Source organism: Microtus pennsylvanicus, chromosome 2, assembly GCF_037038515.1.
Source record: "Microtus pennsylvanicus isolate mMicPen1 chromosome 2, mMicPen1.hap1, whole genome shotgun sequence".
Classification (NCBI taxonomy): Eukaryota; Metazoa; Chordata; class Mammalia; order Rodentia; family Cricetidae; genus Microtus; species Microtus pennsylvanicus.
The window spans coordinates 27448332-27462878 of NC_134580.1; the positions used below are offsets into that span (position 1 = coordinate 27448332).

At 52.5% G+C, this 14547-nt stretch overlaps 1 protein-coding gene across 11 annotated transcripts in view; it reads right to left on the reverse strand.

Annotated features, from left to right (window-relative positions):
• Window positions 1-100: 100 nt before the first annotated feature.
• Window positions 101-14547, reverse strand: part of Kmt2d (lysine methyltransferase 2D) — a 38928-nt gene continuing 24481 nt past the window's right edge. For 8 of the 11 annotated variants that reach the window (XM_075960574.1, XM_075960570.1, XM_075960579.1 and 5 more), the window contains 17 exons: window positions 11724-14501; window positions 11468-11608; window positions 11182-11349; window positions 10866-11025; window positions 10108-10183; window positions 9791-9966; window positions 9551-9681; window positions 8921-9053; window positions 8723-8850; window positions 7433-8573; window positions 5890-6026; window positions 5682-5812; window positions 5181-5228; window positions 3764-4049; window positions 3361-3434; window positions 3157-3265; window positions 101-3005 (listed from right to left, as the gene is read on the reverse strand). In XM_075960574.1, coding sequence (XP_075816689.1) covers window positions 2913-3005; window positions 3157-3265; window positions 3361-3434; window positions 3764-4049; window positions 5181-5228; window positions 5682-5812; window positions 5890-6026; window positions 7433-8573; window positions 8723-8850; window positions 8921-9053; window positions 9551-9681; window positions 9791-9966; window positions 10108-10183; window positions 10866-11025; window positions 11182-11349; window positions 11468-11608; window positions 11724-14501 — 5910 coding nt within the window. In that variant the 3' untranslated portion in view covers window positions 101-2912. The remainder of the gene's footprint in view (window positions 3006-3156; window positions 3266-3360; window positions 3435-3763; window positions 4050-5180; window positions 5229-5681; window positions 5813-5889; window positions 6027-7432; window positions 8574-8722; window positions 8851-8920; window positions 9054-9550; window positions 9682-9790; window positions 9967-10107; window positions 10184-10865; window positions 11026-11181; window positions 11350-11467; window positions 11609-11723; window positions 14502-14547) is intronic. The other 3 variants (XM_075960578.1, XM_075960577.1, XM_075960576.1) reach the window with 1 other exon arrangement.

Sequence of the window (14547 nt, forward strand, 5' to 3'; positions counted from 1 at the left end):
GGAACCCACCCTTCCGGCAGTGGCTTGGGTAACCTCCCTTCCCCAGGTCCTCTAGGACCTTTAGAGCTGGCTGACGGCGAGGGTCATGGGACGGAGGCGCTTGTATTTAAAATGTTCTTTTTTTATTTGTCGTTTAAAAACAAACTTTGAAGAAGCAAAATCCAAAACTTGCCCTTTGCCTCTCGCAACATAAATTATGTACAGTTCAGAATGATCGCTGATACAAAACATGCCAAGGACAGGGGCGCTGGGGGTGGAGGAAGAGAGAGCGCTTTAAAAAAGGGAGCCATTTCATTCGTTGTTACGAAGGACCAACCTTGCTGTACAGGATACACACAACACAAAATAAAGTTCTTCACGGGTTTCACACTTGTCAGCGATTTATTTTTTAAAAAGGGGGAGGGTCCTGGAGGTGAGGGTAGAAGGTAAAGGGGGAAACTGAAAATTGAGTATGTGCAAGTGTAAACCAACCCAAAATACAAACACGGGGGTGGGATTCTGATGCGATTATACAGGCGGGGTATTTAAAAAAAAAAACACAAAACAAAACAAAACAAAAAACCAACAACCAAAATTCCAACCTTGTAGCGTGGGTCTGAGTTATAGTTTATATAAAAATTAAAAACTGTATAAGGTTTCTTCACTAAATTCTACAGGACTATCGGATACCTAGCAAATGCTTACAAAGTCTGCCCCTTCTTCCGCAGTTCTAGGGCCCAAGCCCCAACCAGAGCCTGACTCACAGGAGACAGTCTCCCCCACCTAGTGCTTAGACCTTTCAGAGCTGTGGCTTTGGGGACAGCAGCCCAGACTTCCCACTGTCTGATGTAATTACAATGGTTTCTGTGGGAGTATGTGGGGGGAGTTGTTATTCTCTTAAACATTGCAGCTTGAAACAGTTGAGGAAGCAGCTTCAAAAAAAAAAAAAGCCAGAAAAAAAAATCTCCCTACCCCCATCGATCCACAATCCCCCAAATTTAAAACAAAACAAAACCCTAAAAATCACAACAGCAACCGTGCTACCCACTCCAGCAGGCCTGCCCATTTGCCACCATCAAGCCCGTCTCTACAATCCAGATATCTGATTCTTGAAAATATTAATTACAAAATGCCCTTTGCCCACAGCCCCCAGGAGAGAACTGCATATAAGCTTCGTTTTCATCCCCATGGTTCCTACCAGAGAGGGGTCTGAGGCCTCACACACCCTCTACCCTACCACCACCCCCAGGAAGAGGTTCAACTGCAGCACAAGCTTGGGCAGAAAGAGGAAGGAAAAAGGAAGATAAGGGAACCCAGCACCCTCTGGCTCCCCCTGGGGCCAGCTTACTTTTGTGCGTTATAACATAGTCCAACTATACAACTGGGGTGAGGATCACCCAGCTTCTCTCTATACCCCCACCTTACAGCAGTCACAGCCAGGGGGTGGGAAAAGGGGGGTGAGGAAAGGGCGGTAGGTTGGGTAGTGGAGGGGGCCCCCCCACAAGGGGAGCTCCATATGTCCGCCCCACACCCCCCTACCATTTATAAACTGGTTTTGTAAAAAGAAAATAGATATATTTATATAGAATATATAAAGCACAAAAATTAGTAGTTTTACATTTGCTCTCCCCGGGGGTTGGGGGAGAGGGGAGGGTTCTCACCTCCAGCCGGCTCCCCCATGCCCCACAAGACTATGTACAACCCCATGTATAAATAGATAAATACCCCCCACCCTCCCCGCGCTGACACTAAGCTCCCCACCCCCACATCACCACCCATTCCCACCAGACCAGCAGCAGTTTGGTGACTGAGGGAAAGTGAGAGCTCTGGGCCACACCCTGCCTCACTGGGTATGGGCATGCCACACGGGATAGCCCTCACCCTACCCCCACACCCCATCCAGGGGCTGGAGGGCAAAAGGGCTCAGGATGAGGCTGAGAAAACAGGAGAGAGAGAGTTCCTGGTCCTAGGTTTAGCACACCCTTCCTGCCTCCATGTCCAGATGGAGAAGGAAGTTCTAGAGCAACTAGGGACCAGTCATCCCCAATCTTCATCACCATTTGCCTCAACCACCATCCCATGCCCATAATTAAAAACAAAGATGGATTTTTGTTGTTGTTATTGTTGGTTGTTTTCCTCCTCCTACCCCCCTTCCACCCACTAGAAGAGGGCAGTGAGGTGGGGGAGAGAGTTGGGGCAGTAGGGGGCTTGGAGAGGGTCTCACATTTCAAAACAGCAAAAAATCCAACACTTAAATGAGGTAGGTGTGGGTGCGGGGTCTCCTTGCCCGGCTTGCCCAGCTTGCCCTCCTGGGCACCTGGATGCCTCTTTCCCATCATGTTGCATTTGTCAGAGTGGAAAACAAGGAAACACAACCCATAGAGAGACAGAAACACAGAGGAAAAGAGGGAGACAGAGACAGATAGAGAGGAAGGGGATGGGGGTGAGGGTAGGGGCAGGACCCGGCAGGCAGGGCCAGGTGTGGGACCCGGCCTTTGGGATTGTCAAGCTTTAGTCAAGTCTCTTTGCAGCCTTGAGTTGGGCCAGAGAGGTCGGCAGAGGCAGCAGGGCTGTGAGACCCGGCCACACATCCTCCTCCCTCTCTGCTGCCTCCCAGACACTTCTGGGTAGTTCCCGGCCCATATCCCCCTCAAACCTGAGATGCCCAGTGGCTGCTTCTGTCTGTCCCCTCCTGGAGCTGGGGGCAGAGATGCCAGCCTAAGGGCTGGTGGCAGGGAAGAAGGTTGTCCCTGGTACCCAGGGTAGGCTTGGCCTAGGGCCCTCTGCCCCAGCCTCCTGCTCCAGGGGCTCCGGTCGGCCGGCAGCCCCAGCCCTGGGTCCTAGCTCTGGCTGCTACCGCTCTGACCCCTCATTCCTTTCAGGGAAGAGGCGGGTGGTGGGGGGGTTCCCCTGCCTGGTAGCCTCAAAGCTTCTTAGTTCATCCATTTCCGACAGTTCCAGGCTCCACAGTGACAGGGGATCTTGTGCTGATCGTCCTCAAAATCAAACTGATAGTCATAGGTCAGCTGGGAAGAAAAGACACACAGAATCAAGGTGAGGAAGGGGGTAAAGGACCAAGATGCTATCTGAGGGCAGTAGTCTTGAACTCCAACTCTTAGGCAGTGGCAGAGGAGAAGAGGGACTGCTTTGTTACCCACTCAGGAAGCTTTGTCTCACCTCCTCTCCTTTGGGGATTCGCCGGCTGGAGATGATGATGATTTTGTCCTCCTTGTCAAATGTCACAACTTCTGCTACACAGTTAGGGGCACAGGAGTGGTTAATGTACCTAGACGGCAAGAAGGAGTCAGTGTCAGCGAGGCCGGTCAACCAGAAACACCCAGGAAGTGGCCACTAGAAGACACGGAAGCTGGAAGCGCTCACCTGGCAGGGCCTCCAGTCAATGTAGCATCAATCACGTGTTCATTGTTTATCCGGAACATGTAGATGCCTCGATTCTAGACAGGCAGAAGTTGTGGAAGGAATAAGAACTTTAGGAAATTCCTCCTGCCTTCTCCCTCCCTGCAGGTTTCCAACTACGTCCTGGATCCCAACCTGCCCCGTGCTCCTTGGCAGAGGGTGGGCTCCACCATTCCGCTCCCCGGCCACCCTGCAGTACCTGCTCCTCCCCGGCCACCCTGCAGTGCCTGCTCCTCCCCGGCCACCCTGCAGTGTCTGCTCCTCCCCGGCCACCCTGCAGTGCCTGCTCCTCCCCGGCCACCCTGCAGTGCCTGTTCCTCCCCGGCCACCCTGCAGTGCCTGCTCCTCCCCGGCCACCCTGCAGTACCTGCTCCTCATAGATTTTCTCCCGCCGATTGGCCACCTCGTTGCGAATGATGGTACCAATGTACTCGATGACCATCGTGTGCTTTTCTAGGTCTTTGGCTGCATAGAGCCCTAGGCCCTGGATACGGGAGCGAGCCAGATAAACATTGTTCTTCCACTCAGTGCGCAGGCGCCGGTATTGAGATGACTTGGAGTGCACAAACTGCTTGCTGTATGGGGTGTTGGTCTCGCCTGTGAAGGTGCTCTGATATGCCTTAGACATGCTGGTGCTGTTCAAGGTATGGGGCCTGGGAGGTGATACAGTCCATGACAAGACAGACCAAGCATACACTGCCCGCCACCTCCCTGGGATATGTGCTATCAGCAAGTACTACGAGTGCTTGCTGCCTTGGGAATGGAGTGGAAGGACCTGGGTGTCAGCTTGAAAGAGGCAGTAACTAGCCACTGGGATCCTTCCGGACACCCTGGGTAGCAGACTGCCCATGGTAGGGAGTAGGTATAGAGAGGGAAGAGGCACAATTCCCCTACACTGAGCCTGCTCTCTCACTTCACACTTCCTACCACCCCCTGGCCAAACCATACTCAAGGCCATACTCTTGGAGGTCATCCCCAAGTAGCCCAGGCCCAGAATTTAAGCTCATGGTTTGTTCAGTCATCTGAGTCCTATTTCCTGCATATGCTGTACACCCTGAAAACGGGGGCCACCTGTACTACAGTGGCTGTCTGGTTTTTAAATGGCTATGAAGTCACAGCCTGATGGTATCCTTGCCTTTCTTCAGACTGTCCTGCTCGGCAGCACAGCTCTGGCTGGGCTCTGTGCAGGTGGCTCAGTGCAGGGGAAGGACTGCTGCCTGGTGGTAGCTTCCACCCTCCAGCACCAGCCCAAGTCTTGCCCGGAGCAGTGGTTTTCAAACACCTGTGGTGCTTTTCTGTTTTATTTAGCAGAATTTCTTTTCTTCAGCAAAATGTTGACTGCAACACCAATCCGTAGGTGAAATTGGAATTCCTCTGGCTAATGCAATCCGAGGAAGGTGAAGTTACACACAGAAAGGCAAGTCTGCCCCTGGCTTCTGTGTTCTGGGGATTTGGATCTGGACACATGGACTTAAAGAGTTTGAAAACCACTGCGGGAGAGCATCAAGGACTAGGGCTAACTAGGGTAGAATGTTCAACGTTCTATGACAGCCTTCGAGCCACCAACGGCCTTCATGGAAAGACCTGATACCAGCCATGGTTTCTGCCTCCCTCTACCCAAGGACCATGGTTGGGCTCCTGTGGTACACAGAAAGACCAGAAACCCACAAGTTAAAAGAGGAGGGTCTAGTCCCAGCTGTGTGACCTTTATCTAGTCACGCAGTCTTTCTGGGCCTCAGTTTTCTCAGCTATAAAATGGGGATCATACCACCTGCCCTACCTACCTCATAAGGTTGTTGTGAGGATCAAATGAGATAATGGATGTGAAAACGCTTTGAAAAAAAAAGTATAAAGTGCTATACAAATGTAAGGTCGTATTACTTTTCTATAATACTTCTAATTATTTCTAAACCAACTCAGCTTTGGAGAGGGATGGTGACCCTAGCACTCATGGGGTGTCTGAGGTTTGGGAATATCACCGGCCCCTCTGGAAACACGACCAAAGAAGGAAGAAGTGACCAGCTCCCATGCATATCTCACCATTGTCTAACAAGAACCTCCCCAGCAGCCATTCCCAGGGTACCCGGAGCACTCTGTCCTGCATCCCTGGCCAACCCAGGACACCTGAGCTGGCGAGGAAGAGGAAAGAGACACCCCAGTGCCATCTGTGTACCTCTACCCAGGTCTATGGGTGACTGATCTGCACCTCAAACCCCCACAATGTGGCCAGACAGTCCTGCCCACACCCACAGCTACAGCCCACAGCCCCGGTTGCACAAGCTCACCGTTTGTAGTGTGTGAGGATTTTAGGTTCTGATCTGGCACAGCCGGTGGGGTTGATCATAAGTGGCAGTTCCATCAGGGGGTGGCGCCCATAGCGGAATAAATAGTTCTGACAGTTCTCCACCCCAGGTAGCTGTGGGCACAGAAAGCTGTCTTAGCCTCTGAGGCAGAACCAGGATTCCTCGCTGCTGCTCCTCCCCGCTTGCTTACCGATTCAGCTATGCGGAGCACAGCATGCACGGTCAGCCCAAAGAGCTCTTCGCCTTTCAGGTACTCAGGGAAGAGCCTCAGCATGTCGGCTTCTTTTCTCATGGCGGCCACAGGTTCAATGATGCGATTCCATACAGCTAGGAGCGAGACAGACAGCACTCTAGAGTAACGTTTGCTTACTAATCTCCAACCCCACCCCATTCCTGAGCACTACTTTCCAACGTGTGACTGTCACCTCCTGTGACTCTTCAGGACCCACTCCTGGTCTCCTAGTCCCAGAAGCTTCAATTCTGGAGAGGAATGACAAGCATAGATCCCAGAGACCCAACAGAAGTCACAGCTCCTACTGAATGAACATACACGCTTTGGAGTTGGGAAAATTATGTTTAAGTTTGAGTAATGGCTACGGGACTTAAGCTAAATACCCGGGTCTCCTCACTGTATGTCTACATTACATAGTAACGACAATGCTCACCTCCTAGGGTTACATCGACAACACAACCTATATGATTACCCTACTCGTGCATAGTACATGCTCAATAAAACATACTTCCTGCTGCTTTATCATCAACACAGAAACAAAGAAAAAACAGAATAGCCTCAGCAGTTCAGATCAATGGCTGCTCTTCCAGAGGAGCCAGGTTTGGCTCCCAGCACCCATAAGCCTACTCACAACCGTTTTTAACTCTAGTCTTGGAGAATCCAACACACTCTCTTCTGGCCTCCATGGGCCCTAAATGCGCGAGACACACAGACATACATGCAAGCAAATCACCCGTACACACAAAAATTAAAATAGAAAAAAATTTTTATGTGTGGTAGGGTGGGGTTATACCTCAATGGTAGAAGTTTGCCTACCATGTTCAGTCCTGGGTTCTATCCCCAGTACCACAGAAACAAAACTCTAAAAAAGATTTTACATACGGACAAAAAGAGGGAATTTAGAACTGTGTGTAACAGATAGCAGGATCTCAAAACATCACCATTCAACTGGGTGGTGGCAGTACAGGCCTCTAATCTAAGCATTTAGGAGACACAGACAGTTGGGCCTTTGAGTTCAAGGACAGCCTGGTCTGCAAGCAGAGTTTCAGGATAGTCAGGGCTACAGAGAGAAACACTGTCTCAAAAAAAACCAAAACAAAACAAAAAAAAAAAACAACATAAAAACTTCATCATTTAATCTGCCAAGATTAGGGAAAAAAGCTAAAAATGAAACTTGTTCTTTCTTTCTTTTAAGAAAAGGTCTCCTGTAGCCCAGGCTAGCTTCCAGTTCACTACATAGCAAAGGATGTGCCCTTGAACTCAGGATCTTCCTACCTTAATCTTCCAAGTATTGTGATTATAGGGGTGAGGCACCACGGAAGTATTTTCAATTGCAAAGGTATTTAAAGTGTTTGAGTACAGTTGAACCCCATTATTTTCAGGTTTTCAAGACATCATGCCATGTGAGGTAGGTGCAGGGCACTACATAAAAACCGTGCAGCTTCTTGACTCTGTAAACTGACTTCTGAGAAAAACCTCCCCAATCCCATTTCGCGCTCACCTTGGGGAGAGGCATCAGTGAAGACCAGGTCCTCTAAACCCTGCTCAATAACTTTGATCACAAACTCAGGCCGTCCATTATTCTCATTGATGGAGCAGCGGTAGCAGCAGCGGCGATTGTTGGTACGAAGACTCCAGTAGATGCGAGTGGCCTCATAGCCCACAGGATAGAGGGCAGTGGCGCTGTGGAAGTCAGCCATTTGGTGTGGGAGCAGCTGTCCAATGGCATGGAACACAAGACCTCCTACACGGAACATATGTAGTCGTTCTCCCCGCTGGATGATGCTGGCGATCTGCTTCACCTCATCTCGTTCAATGTAGACCCTCCGGAAGACAGCAAAGGAGCTCAATTCCTGCTCACAAGGCCCCTTGATCTTGTGCATCGGACACAGCATGGTCTTGTCCTTGAAGAACATGCACTTAGCACGGATGGCACAGGCAAAATGGTAGACACTGGGGCAACGCATGCGGTTGCAGCTGCTAGTGGCACCAGTTCGCTGGCACAAGGAGCACTTGGTTAGCAATCCTCGGTGCAGGGCAACCTCCACATTCATCAGCGCCCCACCCTGGGTTTCATACACCTCCGTGGACCACAAGGCACAGTTGAGGTGTACCCAGAGGTCCAGGTCAAGGTTGAGCAGGCGGGCAGGCCCATCGGTGGCACCATCTCCCTCTTCATGACAGAAGCAGCAACGCCGCATGTCTCGAGGCACCTTGTTTGGTCTCAAGGCTGTACCAAGCTGTTCCATAAACTCTGCCACCTCCCGTTCGTCCTCTTGTCGCCCACTGCCCTTCTGGATGGTCAGCAGTAGTCGCAGCCGCTTCCAGCGTACCCCCTTCCACTTTTTGAGGCGAGGGGGACGGGAATCTTCGCTCTCTTCAGGGGGCCGGGCTCGAGGTTTGGGCCGGGCAGATTCAGGGGATGAAGCCAGTGGGAGAGGTGAAGGGATTGGGGGCTCAACAGAGGGTTCAGCCTGAAGTTCAACCAGGGGCTCAGCAGGGGGGCTGGCGGGAGAGGGTGCCAAAGGGGACGGAGGTGGGGAAGGTTCCTCGGGAGGAGGGGCGGAGAGCTGCCTCACGTCCAGGTTGGAGACATTGTAGGTGTAGCTGTGCTGGGTGGACGGCTCTGGGGCAGGACTCTCCTACGGGAGGGTACCCTGGGTGATTAGTGCCAGTTCTTCAGCTAACTAACCACTCCCTCCTCTCAACCAGACTCCAACCCCTCAAAAGCAATTGTTTTTTTGCCCTGGGAGAACCTTCTTCTTAAAACTGACCCTTCTCCAAGACCTACCTGTTTCAGGAGGCTCAAGATGTCTAACTGGCTCTTGAGGGTGTAGCCAGGCAACACTGCATCAAACTGCCTTAGCCAATCAGGTCCAGCGTCCGGGCCCTTGCCACTCAAACCTTTTTCTTTCCCACCTATGGAAAGAAAAGGGTCAGTCTTTCACCAGAACTCTCTTCTGATCCGAAAGTGGTCTGCTCTACTCACCAGGACCCTCGGCTTCCACCTTCTTAGGCTCAAGGCCTGCCCGGGCAGGGCTGTCTGGGAACAGCACCTCGTAGGAGTTGGGTATCTTCATGCTTAGTAACTCTGCCACTGCTACCATCACACCATTCAGATTCTGTTGGGCAGAAGAAAGGATGGGAGAAAACAGCAGCATCTTCAGTGAGCCCTACTAGGGAAAGGCAAGGACACAAACCAGTGCCCCCTGGTCCATGCGAGCTCTCCTCACACACCTTCTCTTAAACCATGCCAGGTGCACACAGGAGTTCCACAGAGGGCATGGATGACACTGTAGATTGTTTGCAAAGAAACCTGTACTGCTGTTTTGACTGTTTCCCAACTTTGATCATAGAAGCCTGTAGCAGGAGACTACCAGATGTGACTGAAGGAGAGCGGTCACCTGACGCTCTGTTGGTCAGTTATCTCTATCCTATGAGACCCTACTTCCCCTGCTCCTCCAAAGTCCCTAGGTCAGTCTTTCAAACAAAGCAAGTACTTAGGACAAATATTTGGACAGTTGAAAAAAATTTTTTTTCCAGTCCAAACAAGTTGCAAAGACTGTCTTCTGACCCAAGTTCTCCTTGGCCTCAGGATCCCCCCACCCCTAGGACACACCTTGGCGGCAGCAGCAGAGACTGTCAGCATGACGGACACCTCACTTCCTTTGCCTTTTTCCCAAGCTGTAGCAGGCAGCTTTCCAGGGACCTCCAGGTCAAGGGTCCCGTAAGGTTTTGTATCTGGGAAGACTGGATGAGAGAGAGAGAAAAAAAAAAGAGAGAACCCTATGCAGATTCAGTCCCTGATTTCTGACAACCCAGCCACCATGGGCCTGCCCATGCCAGGAGCTGCACATACCAGGGATGCTGGCACGGGGAATGATGGGGATGACAGGGGAGAGAGCCCGAGTGTCCTGCTCCCACCGGCCAGAGCCCAGCTGTGGAAAACGTGGAGCTTCCTCCCCAAGAATGCTCTCAGGGGATGAAGCCGGCACGATGCTATCGGGAGAATCACTGTCCTCATCACTCTCCATCCTGAAGGCCAAATGCAAACAGGTGTTGGTTAAGGCCCATGGATTCTCCCTCTCAAAGGCAGAGATCAGGCGAAGCCATAACTGAATCCTTAGACCCCAGCTAAGAAGATACAAGACTACCTGTCCTCTACCCCATTCCCACCTGACATCCTCAGTCTGATTGTGAGGGGGTGTAGGCAGAGCAGCCAGCAGGTCTAAACTCTTCACCTCTGCAGCATCTGAGGGGTGCAGAGGGAAGAAAAGTCAAGGTGAGTGGAGAGCCGGTGATGCTGTCCCAGCATTCCAGGTCTACTAGTTATAGTCATCAACTTTCTACTCAACTAACAGCATGTGGCCAGCAGGAGAACGATGCAGACATCGAAACTTTCTTGTGTACCATACTGATTTAAAGACAGGCTCTCATTTATGTAGTAGCACAGGCTAGCTGACTTCAAACTCTTAAGCCCTGTTGTTTTTCTTCTCAGTGTTGGCTGGGATTATACGTTACCATTAATACTATTTAAATCCTTTAACAACCGTTCGGAGAAATTTACAGTATCCAAGTTATAGGGAGGAAATCAAGGTTCACAAAAATCAGGTTACTTATCTAAGTAACACAGCTAAATACACTCGTGTGCTGGAGTTCAAATGTAGGTCAGACTGTGGCTCCACATCCATGAATGCTGGACTGCTTCTTCTCAGAAAACTTCAGATTCACTGTTACCTACTGTTGCCTTTGCAACAGGCTCTAGAAGCCCATATTGTCCTGAACCAAACAACCATGAATGGGCCCTTCCCACCAAATGTCTGTTGCCTAAGTGCACAAGGCAGTATGCAACATACTCATTTCTGATACTAAGCGGCAGGATAACATTCATCCACCGAATCCCATTGGCAAAAGGAGGCCAACTTCTCACTTACCCCTCAATGTTCCTTCAGTATCCTGGGCAGAGGCTGCATCCTTGGGGTGCTCCCCCAGCTCGTCAGAGGGAGTAACACCATTCACCATCTTCTGCTGCACCGATGGGGGTGGGGTGGGGGGCAGCGACGAGGGTGGTGTCGGCGGGTTACTCAGGTTATTCTGGGGGGTGGGGTGGGTGTTGTGTGCAAGATGGCATAGGGAGACTGGTATAATCTCCTGGCCCCTCATTACATCAGCATTTTCCTCCAGTCTTCCATCCCTACCTCCAACCCCAGGAATTTTATTATTCCCAAAAAGTATTGCGATGTTTCTGACCTTGGTGAGCAGCTGAGAATAGTAGTCAGGGCTGGTGTGTAGAGCCCCACTTCCAAAGGCCCCCCTAAGTTGACTCTGCCCACTGATTAGGCAGCCACTGCCAAAGGGAGCAAAGAGGCTAAAATTGGCGGTGATGGTAGGCTCCGTCAGGGGCAGCTGGGACAGTTCCTAGGAGGGGCAAGATGACAAAGTCAGAAAACTGCAGCACTCATAGCTAGGTATCAGGAGACAGGCATCCACCCCCATCCCGAGATGGAACAACCGGACAGGCTCCTCGGGGAATCACCTGTTTTAGCTGTTTCAGTAAGGCCTCATTGGCCCTGACCCCATCTTCTTTCCGCAGCTTCTTTCGGGAGCTCACCAACCTGTCGCTTGTCTTCTGTACCCGCTTAGGCTTCGCTGTCAAAGGCTTTCTTGTGGCTGCATCCTAAACCAGAGAAGTCTGTGAAGGGTGCTGCCCTACCTTGTCTGACCTAGCCCTGCTCATCTGAACTCTAGAATTACAGTTTCCAACGTCACACCCCACTAGTCAAAGCACTCACCTCTTTGTTGCTGGCAGTACCCTGTAGCTTCTGCTCCAGCCCTGACAGTTTGCTGTCAATGTGTCCATTGATCTCAGCTCGAGGCCCCTCAGGCCCCCGCCCAGCACCAAGTTGTACATTCTTTGCCCGTAGAAGCTTCTGCAAGAGCAGATGGCCAGCCTCTGAGCGGGAGCCTGCTAGCAGAAGGTGGTTGCTGGTGCCTGGTGTCCCTACTGGCTCCCCACTGGCCTCCCTTTTCACTGCCTGTGTACCCAGGGCACACGGCTCTTCCCGAGGCTCCTGCTTGATACTGAGTTGGGGTGGCTCATGTACCACCTGTCCATTCACCTGCTCCAGATGCCCGGATACCAGGCTGCTCTGCTCTGGCTTCTGGGCTTCGGTTAGGTTGTCTGAGAGGTCCCAAGGTCCAAGCCCCTTGCCAAAGAAAGTATCTGCAAGCTGGGCAGCAGCAGGTGAGACCCTCCCAGGAGGCAGCTCCAAGGTTGGCCCCTGGGGCTTTGGAGTCCCTGGATGGGTGGGGGTTAGCTGGGCACTGGGGGAAGGTAACTGTGAAGGTCTCTTTGGCTCTTGGGGACTGGATGGTGGAGGTGGGGGATGTACAGGGCCAAGCACAGGTCCTGTAGATAAGGCTCCTTGTGGGACAGGGAGCCGGGGCGGGCCTTGAGGTCGAGGCCCTGCCCCTAGCTCCTGTAGGGGTCCAGTCTGAGATCCAGAAAAGCCCCCAGATTGAGGTTGGCAGCCCAGGAGGCCCTGGAGGGGAGAGGGCTGGGTTCCAGGCTCCTGGATCGGTGGAGTCTGGCGTACTGCCTGACTCTGCTGCAGCTGCCGCTGCATGAGGAGTGCCTGCAGCTGCTGCTGCTGCTGAGGGCTCAAGTGCCGCAGCTGTGGGTTTTTGGCCAGGACTCCTTGGAGCTGTGCTCGAAGCTGACCTACTGTCGGCATGACTCCAACCCCAGGAAGACCCTGCCCAGACTGAGGGGCAGGTCCTGGCTTGGGATGCTGTGGTCCTGTGTTATTTTGAATGGGCCCAAGAGGCTGTTGGGAGCCCAGAAGGTTCTGGGCCATAGGCCCAGATTGCTCCCCTAAAGAAATAGAGGGTTGGGCCAGGTGGGGTATAGAGGGGGCCTCAGAAGAGGACCCACTCCCTAGCTGCTGCCCGTGGTTTCCTCCACCTGCTGGGTGGAGCAAGTTAACTTGCTGCTGGGGTTGTCCTGGGATCCTTAGCGGTGGCTGCAGCTGCACTGAGGTGGGCTGAGACTGGCCCTGGGATTGACCAAGCAGGAGTTGTGAGTCTCCGGAAATGGAGGGCTTTACCTCCCCTGGTTCAACAGACATTGACTCAGGTGTGGTCCCCACTGCTAGTGGCCCTCCTTGATGTGCTGTGGGCCCCTCAGTGACCTCTGAAGGAAGTGATGTCTCTGCAATGTTTTGTTCCTTGCCTGTCAGGAGGAGGGTTGGGCCTAGGGCTCCAGGGCTAGAAAAGTGTTGAAAAGGCTTGGCTGGCATGCCAGGGCCAAGTGTCACCTGCTGCTGCTGCTGCTGCTGCTGCTGCTGCTGCTGCTGCTGCTGCTGCTGCTGCTGCTGCTGCTGCTGCTGCTGCTGCTGCTGCTGTTGCTGCTGCTGTTGAGGAGATAGTAAAGTTCGATTCTGATTCAAAAGGCCCAACTGCTGCTGCTGAAGCTGCTGCTGTTGCTGTAGATGTTGTTGTTGTTGTTGTTGCTGAAGCTGTTGTTGCTGGTGCAGCTGCTGCTGAAGGTGCAGCTGTTGCTGCTGTTGCTGTTGTTGCTGCTGCTGTAAGGAGCCCAATGCCTGAGTAGTCATTTTGGACTGTCCACCATGTGGCATCATTCCTTGCTGAAGATGAGAGAGCCCTGTCATAGATCCCTGTTGTTGGTGCTGCTGCTGTTGCTGCTGGGCTGTGAGCAGTCGGTGTCCTATAAGACTGTGACCCTGCTGTGCCAGCTGAGGGGAACTCAGCACCCTGGACGGAGTCATAAGCACCTGTCTGTGAGGGCCCTGAGGACCCAAAGCTCCAGAGTGCTGCTGCTGCTGCAGCACTGCAACCTGGGCAGGACCCAGCATGCCCTGGGACCCCTGTGATTGCTGGGGAGACAATTGTTGGACCAGGAGGCCCTGGTGGTTGCTGGGAGGCAGAAGGCCCTGAGGCTTGGGACCCAGAGCCTGATTCTGTACTCCGGGACCCTGCTGTTGTTGGACTGCCACCTGCCCTAAGAGGTGTTGCTGTTGCTGCTGCTGCTGCTGTTGTTGTTGTTGTTGTTGTTGTTGTTGCTGCTGTTGCTGCTGCTGTAATTTCTGGGCCAGCTGCATTCGTTGCTGCTGTAGCTGTAGTTGCCTTTCCTGTAAAAGCCTTGAGTCAGGTCCAAGGCTTCGGAGAGCAAGATTGCCAGGGAAGAAGCTCCCTGAGGGGCCAGTCAAGGATCCAGCCACACCAGGATGCTGCTGTTGCTGCTGCTGGGCCAAGGCAGTATTGAGGAATGGACCACCAGGCTGTCCAGGTAGTACCATACCTCCTGGAGGCAGGCGAAGACCTCCAGCTTGCCCACCTGGAGGTGCCTGTGGTGGCTGTAATCCATGGCCAGGGAGCAGCTGGCCAGGGAGCTTGGTGAGTACCCGAGAACTCTGAGAAGGGCTGAGAGCCAGTACAGCTGAGTGCTGCTGCTGTTGCTGTTGCTGCTGCTGCTGCTGCTGTTGCTGCTGCTGCTGCTTGTTGCGATATTCTGCCATGAGATTTGTATGCTCCTTCTGCTGTTTCCGGACCTAACATTGGAGGTTTAGAGAGGTCAGTTGGGGGCTGCCCACTCGT